Consider the following 24,253-nt stretch of genomic DNA (forward strand, 5'->3'; position numbering starts at 1 on the left):
ACAAGTATAAAAAAGTTTCAAACATCAATAGATGAGTGCAATGATATTCAGTCTAAGTTAATCCCCAGACATCCAAATCCATGAATAAAAATTCATCAGTTTTAAATACACTGAGCCTATTAAGCAAGAACAAAAGCATATGCACAAAAGAGCTTTTAATATATTTCAAAGCCCACAAGAGCCACGGTCTCATTAAAATTATAAATTACACAAACATGGAATAAAGATTCAAACTGCAGTGCAGCTAAGCAGATTACAGCAAACCCCGCGTTCCATATGATAACACACCATGGCCCTCCCAGATGGGGGCTTGGAACAAAAAGGCCATCACTGCAGCTAGGGAAAACCTCCTTGTGATCTCTGCTTTCTGTTCAGCAGATGACAGCCAAATAATATGTTGATTATTCTGTTTGTGCTGCTAAGCTTGTAAGATGGAATGAAAGCGATATGATCTATTGTGAACTCCATGCTAATGTGTTGCTCCACTCATAAATAATATACTGAATTTATTCTGAAACTATCTTTTTATCTGACTTCCAGGTTTTAAATGCATGAACTAAAATAGAAAGCCAGCATAAGCTATTATTTAATTTGATGGTTTAGTAAAAGATACAGCTGACACAATAATAAATGTGAAAACTGACTACTTAGTGAATCGAATAAGTAGAGGTGCCTTCCTCCAATTTAGCAAATAATTCCAAGCTGAGGTGCAGAGCACAGCCTGTATTTGCCACAGACAAGAGTTTCACATGAGGGCACAAGAACCTCTAAAGCAGAAAAGCAGTACAGAAACAATCACTGTATAACTTCACTAGCATTGTCTCCCTGAATTGCCTTCTTAAAAACTATTTAGGTTTTTAGTAAGTGATCAGATTTTATATTACCTAACTTTGCTCATCTGCCCTTTCTTCACATTGCTTTTCTAAAATAAAAATCAGTGACTGGTCATACAGCTTCTTTCACAGCTATTCTGTGCATGCTAACAAGACTGATGATATTCCCACAATTAAATGTTTGTGAATTTCAGTTACTTTGTGCCAGTATTGTTAAAAATTATACTTTAAAAATCACTGTGGCTTGGCAATAGCATGAGAACACCATGATCCAACAGCTTCACACACTCCTTGGACCAATGGAAGCACAATCCAGAAAAGCATGAGGTTCCAAGAATGTGCAACAGTCTTCTCAGAAATGTAAGAGCTGAGTGTGAAAAAAAACCAAAAACTTCCATTACCTTTTTGCCTCTGCTAGGGGCACAGTCACAGCTGTAAATCACAGAAATACTGAAAACATGGCTACTTAAGAGACACACATTCTACTAAACCTGAGGGCTAGAATTTCAGATTAATTATCCCCTCTGCAATGAAATAACACACATCTATTATTTCCATACAAAACCAAGACAGGAGTTTGAAACAATTATGAAACTGACATTTCCAGCAGCACCCACAACCTCTGGTGTGTCCCATTTCCAATACCCTGAGTTATTCTGCAGTAACCAGTTACAGGATTGTTATTTCTAGAACCTTGATAACGTTTTGGTTTCTCTCAACCTGTTTTAGTATCTACAGTTTTAAATGCTAATTTATTTTTATTCCTCTTTTGTGTGAGATAATGCTGCTCCCAGATGCACTTTCCTCAAATGGGATTCCCACAAACACAGCACCTGTGGCGTGGAATTGGCAGGCTCAGTGTAGGAGATGGAAGAAGCTGAATCCACTGAGATAAAGAATAATGATGGTTTGCTAAAATACAGCCTGGCTACAAGAAAAAAAACAAAGCCAGATATTCAGTGCTTCCTGATGGGTTTTTTCCCACCAAAACATTATCCCAAATTTGAAACTATTTAAGTTTCCCTAAGTAGCTAGTTGTGAATGTTTACAATGAGTTTTACTAGGTTGCTTGCTTGTCTTTCATCCAACTTTGTAACTCACACTGGAAAACCTAAATTTAACTTCCTAACTACTTAAAGGCCAAAATGACTGTTTTCTTCAGCTGCCCCTCAGTGACCTAATTAGTTTACCATTCTAGCCAAATTTTTTGAAGAGCAAGCAAGGCTCTGTGTTCAGCCCAGGTGAAGTTACACATCTCTACAGAATTAGTTATTGCAGTTCATGCCCCACTCTGTGGATGGCCAGAGTGGTGTGAAAGTTGGTGGCAGCTGAAAAATCAAATTAACATTCCTGTCTGGAATATCTGTGAGACAATAACCAGAAAACATCATTGACCAGTACACTGGAAACTCGAGGTTCCATGTTTGTGGATTTCACCAGGAAGCATGAGAAATACAAGGAAAATAATCTCTTATTAAATACAGCACTTATCTGTATGATGTTTATTAAGACACTAAATTAAACTCACAATTCACTTTCATGATTATTGTTCTGCAGGTTTCAGTAATATTATACAATTCTGAAATTACAGAAACATAAGGTAACTTTTAAAATAATTTCTTGTCTTCAGCACATACTACTTTAACTCATATCTCCTAAGTTACTTCTCATTTAAGAGCTGTTTAAATTTGACAAAGGGTTAATTTTTTTTCCTGTTGCTCAGGATACCCAGGAGGATGAATTTAGGTAACATCCAGAGGCTTTCTGAATAAGATCATGTCATGTTTTATATAATATCATATCTAGAAACTCCAACTAATTCTTTCATTTGCCACAGACTGCCTGGATAAGCAGTCTTTAAGCTTTTTCACACTGAAAAACCAGGTCTTTTGGTGTCAGAGCTTCCAGGATTAAACATTCTTTCCAGTTGTTGGCTCATGGCCTGAAGATCCTGCACTTTCAAACTTATCCCATTCGAGCTAGTTCAAAGATCAGGAAAATGAAGCCATCTTCTTTGCAGCCATAATCCACGTCCCATGCTGTTAGATACTTAAGAACATCTCAAAAGCAAACTACCTTGTTTCAGCTCCCAGCAGGAGCTCAGCAGGGTGCTGGGTCACATGACTGCAAACCCAGCCTGGTCAGGTGACTCTGTGGATAATCTGATTTTTTTAATCAGTACAGTCTAATACCAGCACATTCCACAACTGATGAGCGAAGCAGCCTGGAGATGCAAGAGCAAACACTAATAAGATTATTAATTAAAACTGCCACTAGGATTTGGTTTTCTGGTTTTCTATCCCACATGTAGATCCAGCAGGAAAAATATCACTACAAACTGGATACTGGGCAGAGACACGGGTTTGAAATAAAGCTATCAGGACTTTCCCCAAATCTGTAGGCTACAGCTTTTGAAGAGAAAGGTCAAACACACTTGCAGATCAAATTCCAACCTTTTCCCAAATGTTGTGATTGCTCTCTTGCTTACCATTTTATTCCTTCCAGTTTCATTTTTTTTTCCCTTAGGGAATTTTCACCCAAAATCCTCTTAATCCCTTTTAAAATCTGCATTTTGCACAGAGGAGCAGCAGAATTGGACCAGCATGTTTGCAAGAAGAGGAAAACAGAGTTTGATTTCTCCAGAGCAGAGTTAGGATTTGCAGTTAAATCTGGCATCCCCATCTGACCAGATCTACATGACAACATGTGAGTTTTGAGGAAGAAAAGCTGATTATTCTATAGATAAAAATGTTTACACCTCTCCATTCTTCAAAGAGCTGAGTACCACCACTGTCCATTGCAACAGCTCAGCTGACAAGAAATAACTTCCCAAGACACCTCCTGAGCACTGGAAATCATCATTTCCACATTCCTTAGTTTCTCTGCATTTCCACCCCTAGAGTAGGAATAGTAGGACTTCTCTACCTCATAATGTGCATTTGAGGATTAGGGTTATGTCAGGAATTGCAATTCCTCTGGTCTTGCTTTCTGCCCAACAGCAGATCCTAGTGGGGTCCTCTACAACAACTGAAAATTCACCTTTCCAAAACAGGACTTGTGAAATACAAGTAAACTCAGATCTTGTAAGCAGTATTTTTGTAAGCACATATGCAGTTGGAAAGCTTTGTTGTATTAAAATGTTAAAATTTTAAACCCCCCCCCCCACCTATTGGAAAATAACTTATTTCCACTTGCTTTCTAAATCAGTAGAACTTTAATTGCACTCATCAGGTTAAAATGTGACTGGAGAAAAATGAACATCACAAACAGAACTACTGACATATTTTAAAAGTTCAGTTCTACTGAAAAATTGTATCTACTTCTCGATTTTTTTTAATATATGAAACAGTCTCTCCTGCTGTAAGTTACAATGTAAGAGATGATTTCTCTGTATTGGGAAGGATGCCTACAAAAAATCTGTAACAAAAATATCACTTCATGTAAAAACCCATGAAAATCTGAAGCAACTACAAAGTTATTGGGTTCCTTATCATTGGGTTATGAGCTGCTGTAAGTTCTCCAGCAGATATCCTGCAATTGTTGTGTTACACACCTGCAATATTCAGGGATTTGGGCTCCAGGAGGGCAGTAAACAGTAAGAAATGGCAGAGTTACTGCCATATTTTAAAAGTTATTACATATTACATTAGTGAAATTAAACTACTATATTTATTTCTTGCCACATTTTCAAATGTCCTTGGTTCTTCTCCTCTACAGACACATACTTCTAATTTTCACTAAACAATAATCTACATTTAAAATTAACTATTATTCAGTATTGCATATCTTAGCAGAAAACACAAAACATTAAGACTACCTCTTGATACTCCTGATAAAAGATCTTGAACTGTCCAATGTTTAGCATGAGAAGAAGCTTGGCCAGCAGCAAAAGGAACATCACTTCCCCAGCAAGGGAAACATTATACTGAAGTTTCATGCTCCTGAATTGGAATTGGATATGAAAGAAAAACTCTGATGTTCAGGACTGCCCACATATTGTTGCTCTTTCATGCTGCTCAGATTTAACATGAGGGTTCTTCCCCACAATTAAGAAGAGACTCAAGAACCACAGACATTAAAAAATTAGAACAACAGTAAACATTATTCATTGGAATTAAAGAGTGAGGGATTATAGTATTAAAGTTTCATTTTTATATTCTGCTGCATACAAGTGTCTTCAAGCAACTCTGGATACATCTGAATCACCAAGAGATTTAAAACAAATATACAAATACTTGTGATAGTGGCTGTTCTCTATCCTGACAGGGGGTTCCCTCACTTTCAGAGTACCAGAACAACAAAGCAAACATACTATAATTTGTCAAAGCATTTTAATGTCTTTAAACTTTTTCTAAGTCTTGGTGCAGGGTGCAGGTGATTCAAGATTTTGCTCCCAAGTTAAAGCATTAAACCACACAGGTCTGTGGCTATGTACAAACAAGCAGGGACCTCAAACATACTCACACATGCCACACACAGTTATGTAAACATGTTTTATGTGATAATTGATAAATGATTCGTGTTAACCATAGAAGTTTTGGAGTTTGTATAAACCAGAATACTTGAAATAAGAAAAGAACATGGACCTAGGTAAAGGGAAATATATTATTAAACCCACTCTGTTTAAATCTCCCCGTTATGGATATTGTGTATATGTTTGTAAAAGAAAAAAAAAGAAAAAAAAAAGAAAAGGGGTTTTCCATAGTCTGAAAGGTTTTTTGCAGAATCGGATTTCCTGCCTTTGTGTGATCAATCACAAACTATCTGCTAGAAATCAGACTGCTCACTTCTCCTGTTTTTATCTACCCAGACCAGAAGGTTACATGACCAATTGTTCGAAGGGCTGTTCCACAAAGTTTGGAAGTTTCTCTGACCACTGCTTTCCTTGCAGAATTACTACAACAAAACAATAACAATTATTGATGACTACAAGGAAAACCATCCTATAAAAAGGGAGCTGGAGTGGGAGTGGAGTGGGCGGTGACCCCTCACGTTCACCCCAGCCAGCGCTGCTTGCTCTGTCTATTTCAAACAAACCAATCTAAATTTTGCTGAATATCGAGACTTTGTTTCTCATTTATCACATTTACAAGCACTTTTCCCTTGCAGGCCCTTTCCGAAGGAGTTCCCAAGGAGTGTCGGCTCACGGCCCGCTGCACAGACACCCGCGGGACAAGCGGGGTGTCCGCTCCACAGCGCCCGGACCGCACTGCCCGCACCTCCCCGCGCCCGCTGCCGGCTCCCCAGCGCCAGCCGAAGCTCCGGTGTCCCTCAGCGGCCCCGGTGTCCCTCAGCTCCAGCCAAACCCCGCCGCCCCTCAGCCGTGCCAGCCCCGCTCTCACCTCCCCGCTCGCTGCCGGGCCCTCAGCCCTCCGCCGCCCCCGGCCCGTCACGTGCCAACACCGCGGGCTGCCATTGGGCCGCCGCTCCGCGAGCCGCTCTGCCATTGGCGGAGCGCTGCCGGCGCGCGCGCTGCCCGGCCCCGACATGGCGGCGGCCGGCGGGGCGCGGGGCCGCAGCAGCTTCCAGCGCAGGCCCGGCGCCGGCCCGCGGCCGCCCGCCCTGCCGGGCACCCGGCCCTCGCTGCGCCACGGGCAGCTGCTGCTCTCCAGCGGGCTGCCCTCCCTGGACTGTGTGCTAGGTTGGTGCGGCGGGACGGGGACCCGGTGCTGTGCCCCCGCCGCCCTCCCCTTCGCGGGCCCGGCCTGCTTTCGGCTCCCGTCACCCGCGGCTGCTTTTCCCTGCTCGCCGCGCTCCCCGGGCCGGGGCAGGGCGGAAGGGAGGGAGGGAGGGAGGACGGGCGCGTTTCCCGCTGTGAGCTGGCCGGTGTCTCCGGGAATTGGCTTAGTTCGCTGCCACAGCCAGCGGATCGGCTCGGAAAGCCTTTGGGGTGCCGCATTAACGCGTTCTCCGGTGGGGCAGGTGTTGGAACGCGTTGGGATTGATCCTCAGTGTGTCTTTTCTGCCTTGCTCGCCGCAGCCGCATCATTAAATATCATTTATCGTTCGATAAATGCCCTGGGTGCCGCTGGGTTTGCGGTGTGTGGCTCTGCCTTTGCCTGCTGTCGGTGGAGGGTGTGATGTGCACCCAGCTGCTGTGGCTATTGCTCTGTCCGTGCTGGGAGCTGGCACTTTCCCTGCCTTGGGAACTAATTAATCTGTGTACAAACAGCCTGGTTTATCAGGGCTGTGGGGTCCTCTAACTCATCACACAGTTACAGTGCATTTTTAATGTACATACATAGGTGTTTTAGGTAAGAACAGGATTTTAGTTTTGTTCATTCATCCCTGGAGTACACAGAATACGCCACTTTTATTTCTAGAAATACTCTGTATGATTAATGATAATATAAAAGTTGTATCCATTGTGTAAAGGACTTTCTACAACTTGTATATAATTTTTTATGTCTGTGTGTCTGCACTTCCATCAGGAATTAGGATCATTGTGGAGGAAGCTCTTCCTGCTTAAGAGAGAAATATTCCATTAAGTGTAATTTGTGAAGTCTTTTAATTGCAGAAAAGCAGATTTGTATTGGATATTCCAGTTCATATTTCCTTCAAAGTCGCCTGGACCTCATGTTCCAGATGTGATCTGCTGAGTGCTGAGTAAAGGGGAGCATCCTTTGAACATCTGGCTGAACCTCTGATGGTGCAGCCCATCGTGCTGTTGATTCTACCAGTGTTGACTTTGTGTCCTTTTTCTGGGTGTGGAAATGCTTCATAAACGTGTTGCAGAATGCTGTTTATGTGTTTCTGAAACAAGATTGGTACTTTTCTTTAGTCTTGCCCACTAGCAGTTAAATAATCGACTGTAAAATATTTAATTTTTATTGTCACCAGGGACTGTTACAATCCTTTTTTTTTATTTGTATAAATTCCCAGTGGAAGTTACTGAGAACTCTTTTAGTTTGATATTTTCATAGACATACTTTGTAACAGTCACTAGGCAGTCTTGTAGATCTAAGCTTGGGCTTGAATTTAAGTTTGCTCTGTTCAGAATCTGTAACCCAGATAGAGAATTAGTGTGAGTGATGGAAAGCATGGTATTGAATGTTTTGTTTCAGGCTGCTCCAAAAAAAGGTCAGGGATATGTTTTGAAAACAATCTGGACATTTGTCAGCTTGCAAAGTTTGTTGTGCTTCTTTTCAAGATCTTAAATGTTGTAAGTGGCAGTGTGGAAAGTTGCAAATCTTGCTTAGATGTTTATATATTCAACTGCCTTTAGATACTGGCAAAGAAAAAATAGCAAAATTAGGAAGAATAACAAGTTCATAGCAGCTTTCTTGGGAAACTTAAAGATTTTGCCTCTTCCTTTGGATTCCATCAATATTCCTGCTATTTTTTCCTGTTTTCTGCCTTTTTTTAAAATTTACTAATATTGTTGATTGTTGTACTATGAAGATGTAACCATGGTAACTGCAATAGTTTTGCATTCCCTGCTTGTTTAAACCACTCACTACATCTGATAACATAAAGACAATGCTCTGACCTGAGTTTGTCTTTAGTACCATTGATAATCTGAAAATACAGCTTGAGACAAGTTTGACAAACAAATTCACTGTAAAAGCAGAGGAGACTGCTTCTGTCATGGCTACAAGTGAACTTTTTCTTTCAAGGTTTTAAAGTCCTTATTGCCATGAGATAATGCATTACTTATAGCTGCTTTAATCATATTTTTTATCAACTTAGGATTTGGTAAAATCTGAATACTTGGAGCTTTTCTTTACTGTGGGTTGTATAGAGCATGTTCTCATTTTAAGCAACTGTTGTTAGTACCCTGTGTGTTCTGTCCAATGAACAATTAAAAGCAGTAAATATTAGAAGCATACTTTGTATCAAACACCCATAGGATTTCAGATTTTGGTCTTTTTTTTGCTTTTCCTTATGCTACATCTTTTGGGTCCATTTGCATTTATTTCCTGAACAAATGAATGGAACAATCATTGGCTTAGAACATGGGCATTTCATGAGTGATTCTAATTTTCTGATAAACAGCAGTTAAAATTGGTTTGTTTGGGGTTTTTTTTTTGATAGCTAGAAAATGTTTGATTACCTGATTAGTGTGCTGTAGATATTGAGGTGTTTGTACATCTTGATTCAAGAGTTTAGCTTAAAACATCTGCTTCTCTATAACTATGAAATTAGTATAACTAAACACTTTCACTGCTCAGATTGTGGTGCATCATGGCATGATGGCAAAGTGATCCCATTCTGGTTTCAATTCAAGTGCTGTCATGCAACAAAATTAGCAGTTTTTGGCCTATGGAGGAGCAATTTGCTTTTTCTCTTCTTCCTGGGTATATGTCAACATTGCAGATACTGCAGGCATTTGTAGTCCCACTAGCAGAGCTGAAGATTAAGAAGTTGATCAACTGATACTGGAATCAATTTCTAGTGGAGTTTATTGAGCTCTTACAAATGTATAAAATGAAAGCTCCTGTTCGTTGCAGCCCAGAATTGACCTGTGGTGCTTTACATACTGTGCCAATGGGATTCATCAATTAGTTTGCTCCTAACTTGCTTTTAAATCAGTATAAAATTGCAAAAAAACATCCTGCAGTTTCCATGTAAAACACTTCAGCAGGCTGATTGCATATGGCCATCTGAACACTTCAGGGGTTTTTAGCATTCTTGTCATAATCTTACATAATTGTTAAACAAAATAGTCTGATTTCAGGTTATTCCACTATTGTAATTCCTGGAATTCAGATTATTAATCAATGTACTCTTTCCCTGAAATAAAACACGTTTTCCTTTCACTATCCTTGTAAAGGAAATCATGGAGTTATTGTGTCCAAACCTGCTATAAAAGACCTTTTATTGTCTTCAACAGTGTATGTTTTTTCATAGTGTGATCTCTCAGCCCTGGTTTCCAAGGATGAAAGTCTTGCTGCCCTGTCCATTTCCAGCAGTAAGATAAAAAGCAGTGCAGCCAGGATTTTGCCTTGAAGACTTGGGTGGGAATTTGCTAAAATCCAATAAAATCTTAGTAGATCAGTTACATCCTTCATGATACAAAGGAATATCACTTGATAGTGATTAATCTAAATTTGGATTGGAGAGTGATTGCTCACTTGAGTTATCTGAGTAAAAATGTGCTGGCTCAGCCCATACATCACCACTGTAGTACTTGAGAGTGGTTGCCTAGAGCTCTGCAGGATCTTTTTACCACAATGATGATAGTACAGTATATTGTGAAAGTAATTGTAATGTGCAGTATATAATTACATGTAATGTGTAATTATTTCATAATAGAGAATTGTAGTAAGTATTGCAAAGGTAATTAAAATGTTGTTCACTTTTATATTTTTAAATTCCCCGTTATCACCTTTCTTTGACTTATAAACTAAGAAAAGTTAATTGTTCTCTAACATAGTATTAAAATGTAGTCTTACTTTATTCTTCATTTTGTTTTGTTTCCAGGTGGAGGCGTAGCTGTTGGAACCCTTCTTCTTATTGGTTAGTATAGAATATATAGATATTTAAAGCCACATTCTGAAGCATTTCACCCTTTATTGTATTCATTGAACAGCATCTTTTTTTTTTTTTTTACTGATTTGTGAACTCAGACTTTAAGAAAGTATGACTCTCAGGTTCCTTCACTTTGTGTAGCCTTCAGAATGGACTGTTGTCTATCTCAAGAATTACTGGAGGTGAATCAAAATTTTAATTTTAGACGGTCTTGAACACCCACAAAGAATACCCCAGAATTTTGGTTAAAAACAGGGTGTTTAGCACATTTCAGGACTTACTAGCAATGTACATAAATTAGTTAAAATTTTGTGAACTGCTGTTGGATTCAAACTGTATCATCACAAAGGGGTTCATTGAAGATTGGCTGCCTGAAGAAGATGTGCAATGCAGAAACTTTCAGTCTTTTTGTTGCCAGAATCAGCTGAGAGGAAGGTGATGGAAGCCTGATTTCTGTCAGACACACTGAGATGATTAAATAGGTTACACCAGAATTCCTTTTACAGACCACAGTGCAACTCTTTGGGACCATGTCTCCATTGCAGCTGAGGTGTCCAGCTTTCCTTTCTGTTTGATTGAGTGTCCTGGTTTGAAGGACAGGTGTCTGCCAAGAAAGGCAGGAGCTTCTCTTTGGAATGGAGAATGTAAACCCCTTTCCTCCGAATTATAATAATTTTTATAATTAAGGGGCTCTCAGGCAAAGATACAGGAATAGGAAAAACAGTTCTTTACTAGGAAAATTAAAATAGAAATGCAGTATTACACAGAACAATCCCAAACCCTGCCAGAGTCAGAATCCAAGCTGGCACAGTCAGTCAGTCAGGGTGGTGGCACAGTCCCATTCCATGGTGCTGCATCCTCCTGCAGGGGCAGATGTGGTTCAGCTGGAGCAGTGCTCCTGGAGAAGGGGCAGTTTCCTCTGAAGCTCCAGGGATGATGTGGAAGGGTCTGGCTTTCCTCTGGAATCCAGTGGAAAGAAGGTTCCTTGGTGTCCAAAATCTCAGTTTTTATCTGGGTAGGAAAGGCTTGGCTCCTGCCATGGCAGGAGCATCTCCCAGTGGGATGATGGAATTTTATCAGCCATGCACTGGGACTCAGTGGCCATGAACAGGAGATATCTCCTGGAGGGAGGATGGGCTGTGGGAAGATAAAGATGATTGCCCAGCTGGTTTAAAGATGGCCCATTAGCAGAGGATATCTCCACAGAGATCAGGGTCACTGCCCCACCTGGTTTAACAGATGGTGATAGAATAGACATTTCTGGTGACATCTTATATTGCAACCCAACACATTGAACTGATACAAAACCAGCTGGAAAATTAAGAATTCTTGTATTAATCTCTACCCTGAAGCAGTACCTGAACCTCATGACTCATAATTGAGAACAGTGACTAGATTTCAACCTTGCCTAGGGACAAAGCACCCAATGCCTGGGTGATTTGGGTGGTTTCAAAGAAGTTGCAACTTAAGAGCCTGCTTGTCTCCAGTCATAGACACCAATAGAAGCTCTGCAGAGTGTGGTTTTTCAGCCTTGAGACAGATTTAATCAATAATTTTCATTCATTTTCTAAAAGGGATGAAAACATTGTGGTGCTAATATTTTATCTGTGTTTACTTTCCCTGTGGAAAGACAACCATCACTTGGGAAACTGAATTTGTATCTAGAGTTTTGGTTACATATTCTGAATTATTGCAATTCAACACTTGGTCTTACAGTGGGGTTTGGGGAAAACTTATTTGAACAGTGGGATTTGAGGAAATCTCTTTTAGCCACTATTAGAATTACAGCATATTACTCTCTGTTGGTATAGGGCTCATGTAATCTGCACTGAAGACTGAATAAAATTTTCTTGTTTGGCACTGAGCAAGGTAATTGTCTCATCATGGCTTGTTGTTATCAAGGCTAGTCTTTATTTCTGCATTTTGTTCATTGGAGACAGTTGTTGATGTGTCACTGAGTCTTAGAAAATGTTGATTTTTACATAAAGTATATTAGTGTATGGTGTGGTGCAGATCAAGTAATTTGAATAGTTGCTTGCCACAAAAAATAACTGATATTACCTAATTACAACTATTTTCAGTTTAAGAGCTGCAATCTTGCTTTGGTAAAGGAAGAAGAAAAAGAAAGTTAGAACCTATTATATTTTTCATAAATCAGAGAATGGGAAACTGGATTAATTTTGTGTTCCCATTAAAATATTCACTGCCCCTTCCACTAGACAGACTGGGTGGCATCCAATGAACCTACGGGCAGGAAAATTGTCATTAAATGAAAGAAGTGATGCAATATTTCACCACAGGGTGTTGTGGATGTGAAAAACAGTCATGTGGATGCTGATGGCTTGATGGAAGATTTTTCCTGAAAGGATTTTTACCTGAACTTTGTTTCCTCTGAGGGCATAAATGGCCATACTCAGTGGTAGGTTTTAATTTGCTTATCCCCCCTGGTTGGCTGTGTATTTGTGATCTGATCTGAAAGTTAGCTTGACAGAAACCCAAATGAGAATGCCTCTTTTAGATCTGAAAACTTTTTTTTTTTTTCCTAAATGAGACTTACCATGTATTATTTTGAAATGTATAATTATATACAAAAAGTCTGAAAGCAGGAACTATATTTATTCATGACTCATTAGTCTAAAAATTTTAAGACTAATTTTTAAGGTTGGTGCTGTCAGCATAGCAAGAAATTCTGTCATGAGATTAGTCTAGGCAAGCTTAACATTATCAGGATTGAAGCTGTCAGTGATAAACCTCCTAGGAAGATCTTTGTGTTGTACTCCAAGTGTTATAAAAAGGTTAAATTCTTCCCCCTTCCTTCAACATTCTCTAAGGTGAGAATAAATTGCATTACTTTTAGCTTAGCTCCCTTTGCAAATTAAATGCTCATCTTCATTATTTGACTCATTATCTTGGTTAATTTAACCAAATAATAGTAGATTCAGGGTATTAAAATATTTATTTTAACTGTTGTGTTCTGAAGATGTAGTAATGGCACAGGTTACTTGATAAGACTGTAAAATATTGTTTGAAATATAAGTGTGCAAGTTTTTTAAACTCAATAAAGAGCATTATGATTTTCAGTTGAAGTTAATTCTATAGTATATTCTTCTGACAGTGTTTTAATTATATGAAAATTAGAGAGTTGAAGCACAGGGTATTCTCATGGAAGATCCTACCTACCAGAGCAGCTTGAAACTTCCTGGGATTTGTTCATCTAACAAGAATTAGCATTTTAACTAATACTTAAGTTTAAAAAATTTCTCACATTAGTAGGTTTCTGAGAAGCATTTTGCTGTGGAGCCCCCATGAAAGCAGCTTGTCCAGTATGGATGTGACACCACATTTATGGTTTCATCTCAGCAGAGTCTCCCTTCTCAAAACAAACAAGTAGAATAATCACACTCCTTCCCCTCTCCACTCCAATGTACTTCAAGCTGTTGCATCTGTGTTTGCAGGAGGATGTTATTTTGTTTTTCAATGTAAGTTTTGTTTATGTAACACGTTCTGCACAGTGAGCTGCAGCACCCTCACTAGATGTGTCCTGTAAGAACCTATTCTTGCTCACCTTTAAAAGCCCCAGTTCTGACAAGGTCACTGACAGCTAAATGTTTTAAAGATTATCAGTAGGAAGGGTTTTGTTGGTAGCTGAGGTCAGTTATTAAAAGTTAAAGTTGTCTGGTGAAAAACAGGTCTGTACTTGTACATTCTAAGCCTTGAAGCACTTTCAGCTACTTTAATTAGCTACTATTATTTTTGTAAGGCATGCAATTTAACCTGACTGGTAAGAGCTCTCTTCACTTGTCAATATAACTGAATTTATCATCTTTTTAAAGCTGAAAGAGATAATCTCTAGAGAGGTACAAAACAGTGATTTGCTAAATATAATTCTACAAAATACCAGTTAACAGAATTCACCTTCCTGAAGTGTGGCCAAATGCCAAATATTGTAACTTATATGTTTGACAACTCTGGTTTGGCATGTGCTAATTAAATGCAAGTGACACAAAGTATATCCCCTCAAGCTTAGTAAACGTGGACATTAGAAAAGTATCTTTTAAATGGAATTTCAGATTATTGAAATAATCTCCTTTTATAACCTGCAGCAATTTAGAGAGATGTTTCATAGCTAGAGAAAGACACACCTTAGGTCATAGGACCACAGTGTAGAACTATCTATCTGGTACAAAAAATTATCAATACTGATAGGCTATGACAGGCTTTTGGCAGCTTTAGGGCAACCTGTCTAGACTTTGTGCAGAGCAAAAAAAGAATAAGCCATCTGTACATTACATTGTTGCAGGCTTATTCTCTCCTCTTACAGCTCTCATAATTTTAAGCAATTATACTACAAATGACCACTGGAATTTTTCAAAGACTTTCATGCTGTTTAATAGTGATGTTTGAAAGTCAGGTATTATAAATACAGTATTTATAGATATGATATTTGTTGCCTTATGGTGGATTTTGTTCCTGACTTTTTATTCCTCTTCCAGTTCTAGTTCATGTCTCTCTTGGAACATGAATGCCTCTGTGCAGAGCAAGTTTTTTCTTAAGGTCACATGGCTACATATCAATTTCTACAATTGGTTTTATTTACATATTTTTTAAATAAATTATATTTTTACAGTACCTCACACATACCTGCTCTCTTTTGCTTTCTGTGCCTTCGATAAAAACTGAAAGATTCTATACCTAATTCTACAACCCACAAATTTCTGTGAGTAGTAGCTACAGACAGTCCATGCACAAAGGTGCTGAGAATTCCCCCTATGGATTTCACAGCCTATACAGTGCAGTGCTGAAAAGACCCATAAATAGGAATTGGTCTTTATCCTTCATGTTCAGCAAGGTTCTGTGTTGGAATTCCCTGCACTCATGGTGACAATACTGCTCTTTCAGCCATGTGGTAGCCATCACAATAGACTATTTTATTTATATCCTTATCTGTAGGATCAGGAGAGCTTTTGTCCTGGAGACAATATGCATAACTTCTAGGTAAATAATCTCTTTTCCTTGTATAGTTTCACGCTTCACCAGTTGCTCACCTGCCACTTAGCTGGAGAACACTCTTTGTTCCCAAAGAATTGGAGAAAGCTGTGCAGTGCCATGTGACTCGAGGTGATGGACCCAGAAAAGAGGCTGCAGCTGCATGAATCTTATTTGTTTATGTGCCTTAGTAGCTGGAAGTGAACTTCACAACTTCACAAAGGCAGCTCTTTAGTGTGGAGGCTGAGACTAAGGATTTGGGCCAGGCTTATCCTGGGTATTGACTAAAATGATCTGAAGTGTTAGTTCCTACATGTGCTGTGCTCTTTTGGATGTGGAGGAGTTGGGAAAGATAAAGGTAACAATTGAAAATGTATCCCAGCCATCCAAATGCATTATCAGGAAAGTATTTCATCCTGGGATTCTATGGAAATAATCAGTGAACTGCTGGAGTACCTGTGCTAAATGATTTGTTTGTTTATTTACAAGAAGAAAGCTGTACTCCTTTGGTTTTGAATAGTAACTATTGAATCCAGGATACAATGGATGCTATCAGAAAAGCCCCATATGGATGCACTTTAGATCTTTTGAATACCACAAAAGTTTAGTGACCTAGAAATGAATCAATAAAAAGCATCCTCTATCTGACAAATTGAAGAACTGAGGGATTCTTACAGATGCATTGACTTTAACAATTCCAGATACTCTGTTTGTAAAGGCTTTCTGAGACACATCTAATCCTTAGAGTACTGTAGGACACTATGAGGTGGTTTATATTTAGATCCCTCTCCAGTTCTTAATTTACTTTTTTTACTGTAAGTTTACTCTTATGAAAATCAAGTTAAGAAGAAAGGAAGGGCTTATGTTAAAATTCAGTGTCCTTACACTGAACATGTTTTTAATTTGCTAATTTGAACATTCCTTCTTGTTTTGCAAAATATGTTTTGGAAGGGTATGGCAGTGTAAGAACCACTATAGCCCTATTATATTATAAATAAATCAATGAGTCAACAAAATTAATCATAATCTTCAATAAGTCAGCTAAAGGGTTTCTATCCCTGTTCTTCATTGCTTTACTTCTACAAAATGTATTAACATTTCAGCATTTCAAATAAAATTTGAGAAAAATTCTTCTTAACTATTACAGCTGTATTTCTTCTTAGCTTAGTTAAATAATCACCAACACATCATATGATTTCTTGTATTTACCCATGGTTTATGGAGTTTCTATGTTATGTTTGGCACAAAAAAATTCTTTATTTATAATAATCAGTAAGAATAAGGAATTAGGAATAATTAGTATCAGAAATGATGATCCAGAAGGACTGTCTATGTAGTTGTACACACAGACTCAAGCCATAAAACACTTGGACTAGACAAGATATTTTCTTATATTCCATTAAATGTCACTTAAGCACATACCAGCTCAGTGTTTCTGTGCCTCAGATGGTGAAGAAAATGAACTTTAACCTGTAGATAAAAACTGAGAACCCAAGATTTTTCATTCAGCAAGGATGATATAAATGTTACAGCTGAGGGTCTTTCCAGAGTTTCTTACAAGTGTTCCTTTTCCTCTTTTGTTCAAAGGGAGAGAGATCTAACAAAATTGTCTCCCTCCAGTGACATCTGCTGCAGTGATGTGATTACAGGGGAGCCTTGGTGGCTTCTTTCAGATAACTCAGTTAAAAACAAATAGATCTCATGCTGCCCCTTTGATTCCTAAAGGTCTTTGGTTCTTAAATTGAGAGCCTCATAGATGGAGGTTAGCACATGGAAATCAATATACTGTGAATAATATATTACTAATGATAAACAGCAAGCAACTAAAGCATTAATAACTAGAGAGAGCCATTGTTTGAGCTGTTGGTGTTCTGGACTCCAGTTATAAGGGACACTCACTCAGCATAGTTTTATTTTCCTCTTGAAACAGACTTGAAGACTATATTTACAAAATATGACAGTAATACTTCTTCAAAACCTTAGGTAGTGTCAGTTCTGCCTTTTGTTTCTGAAATGGTAATGTTTCAGTTTGGTCTAATTGAGTCTCATACCTGGATCTACATCCTCAGTCATCACTGACTTAGTAGAAAGACAGTTTTCAGCAACACTATTAATAGCTTTATGAAGATTCAAGAGTAAACTCTATTAATATTTAATTAAAAGCTCCAAATTCTCAGGTAAATTGCAGTTTGTAATTCTTTTGCAAGTCCATCCCCATGAAATTTTGACAAGCAGCCCAGTGCTGTCACCAGTAATCTGCTTTTTATGATTCAGAACTGTCCATATTTGTCACAAGACCATTATTTTAAAAAAATGAAATCAATGTGTTATTACAAGTACATTGAAGGCTAATAGGCCTCCTAAGCAGGTCAGCAGTATCAAAGGTAAGTTCTGTTAATACAATCTAAATTTTTAAAATCCTACAACAAGCTGCATAGTGGCTAGTACTAGTATTAAGTGTGTTGTAATTATTTTATTCCCTTTGGTTTATTTGGATATCCAGTTATGTGTAATTTCCTGTCTTAGTGACTGGATTATGAAACATTTTTCTCTGGTTTGAGCTACTTCTTTAGAGTAATTTTTAATGACTCTACTATCCCAAATACTGAATTTAAAAGTGAAATTTATAAAAGCAGGAAATAAATTCTGTTTTGCCCATTTTGGGGAATATTACTTGGAGAACTGAATTTTTTCCCAGTGGTTTTGGATACTTGATTAGTCTAAGCACTGAAAGTATCAGTACATGTGCAAGACACTAGGAGTCCTGTGACGTGTTTCTTAAGTTTCCCCATTGCTATTAGGATTTTTTTTTTCTTTATGGATATACACTTTCCTTCTTTCCTTTTCTCCTTCACTCCCTTGATTCATTTTGATTCTGGTACATGTCAAAGTTAGAGTATTTTTATTTTCCTTTTTACTTTTTTTTTTGCAGGCTGGATATGAATGGCAACTTCTTTATTTTCTCTCTTTGTCACTGTTTTATTTTTAATTTTACTATTTGATATGTGTAGTTAGGAAATATTTTCCAAGTCACACAGATAATGAATTGAGTCTTGTTGGTTCTGTATAAAGAAATATCCCTCTCTGTATTTTTCTGCCTCAACATCCTTATGTGTTGTCTTCCAGCTGCCAGATTAAGAGATGAAAAAGTGAAACCTAATGTAGCACACCTGTTTTTCTCCCAAAAAACATGTGTGAATAGTGTCTGTATTCTGAATGTTACCTCTCTATAGGTACAGCATGCCAAATATGGCTGAATTTTGAAAAGCACCAGGTAACAAATATTTTAAGCATAAGAATATAAATATTAACATAGTTCTCCTAAATTAAGGAAATCTTTTCCATTAATTCATAAATCCAGCCATCCTAGCTGATACTTATGGGAAGCCTTGCAAGGAATACATTCTTGCTGTATCCCATCCATATCTTAGAGTCAAATTCCTGACTGAGAACTATTCCTCTGGCTTGGAGAATTAGAAATACAATATTATCAAGCATTGTTTTAAAAGTTTTTGAGTCCTGTTTTACCTTTGTTGTACATTATAGACTCTAGGAGACAGACCCAAAGAGGCCTTTTAGAGTGTTGTGAACCTACAGGTGGGCAATTTATCTAACAAAAAAAAAAAAAAAAAAATTCCAACCATTCTTGTTTTCACAGAGGAGGATAAATTTGGCCTTTACTCCAATTTGTTGTTCAAGTATTTCCTCGCAGAGGGAATTGTCTGTGGACATGACCTGTTTGTTGCTTCTGCCAAAGAGCATCCTGACAACATTTTGAAGGTAAATAAGACCCATTGCTTTTGATAAGTAAAGCTGTACTCTCTTGATCAATTAAATGCATTTTAAAGTGTATCTATTGTGTAGCAATAAAAGGATTTTATAAGAATGTCTTAGGAGGTACAGGAGTATTTCCTCTAGCCAGATTTGGGAATTAAATTCACATCTCCAACTCCCATCTATGCACAGTGGAGTAAGATCCTCCCAAGGCCAGATCAGACTCAGAACCTGTTAGTTCTTTATTTTGGTTCTGGGTGAGAAGCAGACAGCCTGGCTTAGTGAGATGGTTTTAGCAAACCCAGCTGCTTACAGTCTCCTCCTGCCCAGGAGGATGAGTAGTTAAGCTGCTTGTGGTAGAAACAGTGCACAAACTGTGTGCTTATTTATTGTAGTTGGAGAAAATAAAAACATCATTTAACACCTTTGCAATTTCCTTTACACTTACATTTCACTCTGACTCTTTTTTCAACTTTGGATCAGGTCATACAGAAAGGATCCCTTCAGACTTCAATGGACTCCCTATCAAACACTGATAGTTTGTGTTATGAGAAAATTGCATGAGGGAAAAAGCCTGATCAACAGTGCAAAAATGCTGAAGTGTCAGGATAATCTTGCAAAATTTCATTAAATATTTGATGTCTTTCTAAGGCTGCGTTTTCCTAATATCAGAAGTAACATGTAATTTACTGATTATTTCTGCATCAAGTGAAGTCTGTCTATTTCCTTAAGTGTTTATAGAGACTATTTCTGGACAAAATTATTTATCTTCTGTTTTCTTACCTAGAGATGGTAAATTTTATGCCTTACCTATTGAACATTATCCTCAGTATTCAGGAAAAAAGATATTCTTAATGAAATTAAATTATTTGTAGTTGTAAAAAATCAAGTTTTTAATGTTCTTGAACCTAAAGAAGGTTCATTTAAGGGTGAATTTTTTCTCACTTGTGATTTAAAATAAAGGTTAAACAAACAGGTTAAAATATGACTTTCAAGTATGAATTACATAAGAATGTGCTATATTTTTTTTAATTAAGTGGTTTTAAATAACTGATAATCAAGTATTGACTCTGATGATACAGATGATTGTTGCAGTTGTTTTTCTCATTGAGATTGATTTATCCAAATTAGTATTTTTATTGCATTGCATTAAATTTTCTCCAAATGGAGTAGCTAATGTGCATTTTATTTTTCTTCCATTCACCTTTGATTCAGTTGTTCATAGCCTGTCATATTTTTCTGGCTCCTTTATGTGATAATCAACATGCATTGTTACATACATCTGCCATGCATCTTGTACCACTGTGACTTTGGGGTCAGTTAGTTTGATGTGCCTCTGTTGTCTGATATGGAATAATTTTCCTTCTTAATTTTCAGGGTAGACACTAGGCAGGAATGCTGCATTCCTCTGTTGGAGCTCCATGGTGGTGCTACTATAAGAGACTGTAATGAAAGGACAATATTGCTGCAGGAAGGTGGAGGAAAACAGAATCTTGTTTTGATTTCTTCCTCCCTTTGTGTCCCTGTGTATCCAGCAATATTCTGGTCTGTGCTGTTTACTCTCACCTTGGCTATTCAACACTTCTTCTGTTTAGCAGACAAGGCACAGCAGAGTTAATTTCTCTGATTTGTATTGTCAGTGAAGTAACCCTCACCTTCAGGCACTTCAAGAAAACCTCTCCTGCCATAAAAATGAGCTACTTGGAATTAGGAGGGCTCCACTGAGTTGGGATTTTAATATAGCATAATTTACCATTGAATAACATGGCACTTTATTTAAAGAGATTAGTAATTAGTTTATTTTCAGTATCTGATTGGACTGTATTTTTTACTGAAAAGGTAACACAGACATGGTAGATATCAACCTGAATTACACATTTTGCTTGGGTTTTATTTTGTAAAATTTAAGTATGGATTCAATATATTAGCTGGTGTGTTCCATAAAGACAGTTCATTAACTGCCCATACTGTGTCCATATTAAATGTGCATTTCATGATCAGTCTCTTTGCATGTTCAGTTCTCTGTCAAGGTGCCATAATTGTCCCATTCTAATTTTGTGATGTGATTGGAAGTTTCTTGAACCTATAACCAAGACAAATATTGCTGGTAGTAGGAAGGGGAAAAGACATTCTTATAGACCATAATTATCTTGAAATTGTGTATAACTAAAAGACAGGCAGAGGATAAAAAGCCCTGATCAGCTGCCTAAGATATATTATATTACCACCCACCAATTTATCCATCATCCTTTGAAAATATATTCATGCCTTTTGTAGTCAAAGCTCCTTTAGGAAACTGGCATTAAGATGTAATGCTGAAAAATTACACATCTCTGGTAAAACCTACAGAACTATATACATGCTGGTTTCTAGAAAGTATTTCAGACATTGGAGAGCTTTTCTGTTCACTCTATATTCTTCCAAAAAAAAGGCAACTTTTTACTCTAAGGGTGTAAATACTGGGAGCACTATATAATGTAAGAAATTATATGGTAACTTCTGTGACTGATCATAAAATAAAATTGCTTGCAATAGTAAATGTTAAATTTATTTAATAGTAAAATTGTTTCAGGTTTGGCATTAAAATTCTACAGCTGTCTAAACTGCCTATAAAAGAATTTATTTACCTTTATTCCTGATTATATTATTATCCTGCCCCTTTTCTCTGCCCTGCCCTGGGGAGATCCCACCTAGAGCACTGCACCCAGCAGAAAATGGGCACAGACCTGCTGGATTGAGTCCAGAGGATGCCACAAAGGGGCTCAGACAGCTGGAACACCTCTCTTATTGAGAATTGGGGTGCTCAGCCTGGAGAGGAGAAGCTCTGAAGGGACCTTTAGGGGCTACAAGGGAGCTGGAGAGGAGCTTTTCACAAGGGCAGTGTAGTGACAGAGCCAGAGAAAATTATTTAAATTGTCAGAGGGAAGGCTTAAATTGGATATTGGGAAGAAATTTTTCCCTGTGAAGGAGCTGAGGCCCTGGCACAGGGTGCCCAGAGAAGCTGTGGCTGCCCCATCCCTGGAAGTGTCCAAGGCCAGGCTGGATGGGACATGAGGAATCTGGGACAGTGGAAGGTGTCCCATGGCAGGGGGTTGGAATGAAATGATCTTTAAGGTCCTTTCCAACACAAAGCATTCTGTGATTCTATGATTTGTCCTGTAAGGAAGACTTAGAGGTCATTATTGAGCTAGAAAACAAATCAGCATCCCCTGTAGCACAAAATTTAACCAAGTGCTGGATTTTTCCATTGGGTACCTGGAAGTTTGAGGTGCTTTCTAGAACTGCCTTGTCATCTCTTGTGGAAAACTTGCCATGTTTGATTATTGCCTTTCAATGGAATTGCTGTTTTCAAGTGGGATTTTTATTTCAGGATTCTTCTGCACTCAGCTGAGATTGCCTTTTGGAGGTTCTCTAACAAGAGGAAAGGATAAAGGGAGTCACAGGGGAAGATGAAGCTGAGAGGGGCATGTGGGCAACAGTAATGGCTGTTAAGGAAAAAAACACTAAGAACAACATTAAAAAAAACCCTCCAGGAACACTGTTTTTGAAAATTCCTAAGTTGAAAAGGTCTCTAAAGCAAAATTAAAGTATATGTTAAAGTGTGTAATTAGGAGAAGACTAAAAAAGTTCTACCTTCAACAAATGAGAACAGAAAGTGCTCATTTACTCTTTTCCTGCTGAAAAAGTGAATGCAGGAAGAACCTAGCAAAATGAGCTTTTATTATTTTCATTTTATTTTATTATTTCCATATTATTATTATTTGTTTAAAAAACCAACAACAATAAAAGCCATCGAGCTGCTGTATTGTTGTGTGTGCAGACAATGCCTTGAAAATAAACATAGCTGTCTACATGGACTTTTTTTACTTCAGCAAAGTACATTCAGCCATGTTGCTTGTATTTTTCTCTCATGGATATGATTCTAAACCACTGTTTGTCAAAAGGAAAAATGCAAACCTGTAAGAAATTATCAGTCTGGTGGCCAGGGCTGTCTGTTTTCAGAGTGCTATTCTAATTGTTTGCTGTCTCTTTGCTATCTAGTATTGGTAGAGAAGCTATCTGACATTTTTAGATGCTCATAAATTAAAAGCATAATACCTCAAAAGGTAAAAATATGTGCAAATAGGACTATGTTCCTATTCTTTTTTTTTTTTTAATTATAGTTTCAAAATGCAAGGACTTGATGCAGTGATTCAGCTGCTGCATTCTGTTAAATGGTGTCACTTAATACACAGAAATCCAATTACAGTTACAGCAAAAGTGAACTTTCCCACTACCTACCTCTCTTTTTGAAGTCTTGTGGTAGCACAAAGGTGAGGCTAAGCCTGGCAGATGAGTTGAAAAATCTGATTTCTATATTGTGTAGCTCTTGCTCATCTGTTTACTTTTCTTACTTACATGTTGGGTACATCTGTTTTCCATTTTTCATTGTTAAAATGCAAATGTTTATTTATATTGTAATGTACAATTTTCTCCGTTATGAACTGTGTTATAATCTTGACATAGAAGTTATAGAGGTGTGAAAGAGACACTTGAAAAAAAAATTTCTTCTGTTTAAAAATAATATTTTTAAGCAGTACCCTCTGTGGAAACTCTAAAGCATAAAGCTTTGTCAAAAGTTAAGATCAATCTAATAAAAAGATTTTCTAGAACCAGAGAAAATGAAAGTTTGGCTTAAATTTCTGATTTCTTATCTGCCAATCCGGGTCTGTTCATTAAAGAAATTTTCTTTCATCATCTCAGTTCTGAACTTACAGGTCTTTTGAGCACACATCTTACTTGGCCTTTTGAATGTATGATAAAAGTGATAAATCCTAAATGTTCAGGTTTCAATGTCCACAAACACCTGTTTAACAAATCTAGTTGGTAACTTTGTAGGGTTGCTTTGCTCAGTTAATGACTTCAGTGCTCATCTCTGAAGGTTTCCATGAATGATGCTGTTATCATTAACTCTGTTTAGGCTTAGCCTGGTGCATTATACACTGCAGCAGAGTTTACAGAGCTTGGGACACTCAGATCCTTCATGTAATTTTAGATTCCCATTCTCTGCTGTATTTATCTGTCACATACTTAAGCATTCATGAACTGATTCAGAAAAAAAATGAAAAAAAAAATCATCTGATTGTCTGATAGGCATTCCTGGGTTTAAATGTTGTAAAACTGAGCCATAGTGCAGAGGAGTTACAGCA

General features: G+C 37.8%; 1 protein-coding gene across 4 annotated transcripts in view; it reads left to right on the plus strand.

Annotated features, from left to right (window-relative positions):
* Positions 1 to 6,285: 6,285 nt before the first annotated feature.
* ELP4 (elongator acetyltransferase complex subunit 4) overlaps positions 6,286 to 24,253 on the plus strand; it is a 121,233-nt gene continuing 103,265 nt past the window's right edge. The window contains exons 1-3 of one of the 4 annotated variants that reach the window (XM_079309428.1): positions 6,286 to 6,474; positions 10,257 to 10,292; positions 18,949 to 19,070. In XM_079309428.1, the coding sequence (XP_079165554.1) occupies positions 6,321 to 6,474; positions 10,257 to 10,292; positions 18,949 to 19,070 (312 nt within the window). In that variant the 5' untranslated portion in view covers positions 6,286 to 6,320. The remainder of the gene's footprint in view (positions 6,475 to 10,256; positions 10,293 to 18,948; positions 19,071 to 24,253) is intronic. The other 3 variants (XM_079309429.1, XM_079309430.1, XM_079309431.1) reach the window with 3 other exon arrangements.

Source organism: Erithacus rubecula (genome assembly GCF_903797595.1).
Source record: "Erithacus rubecula genome assembly, chromosome: 6".
In the NCBI taxonomy this organism is placed as follows: domain Eukaryota; kingdom Metazoa; phylum Chordata; class Aves; order Passeriformes; family Muscicapidae; genus Erithacus; species Erithacus rubecula.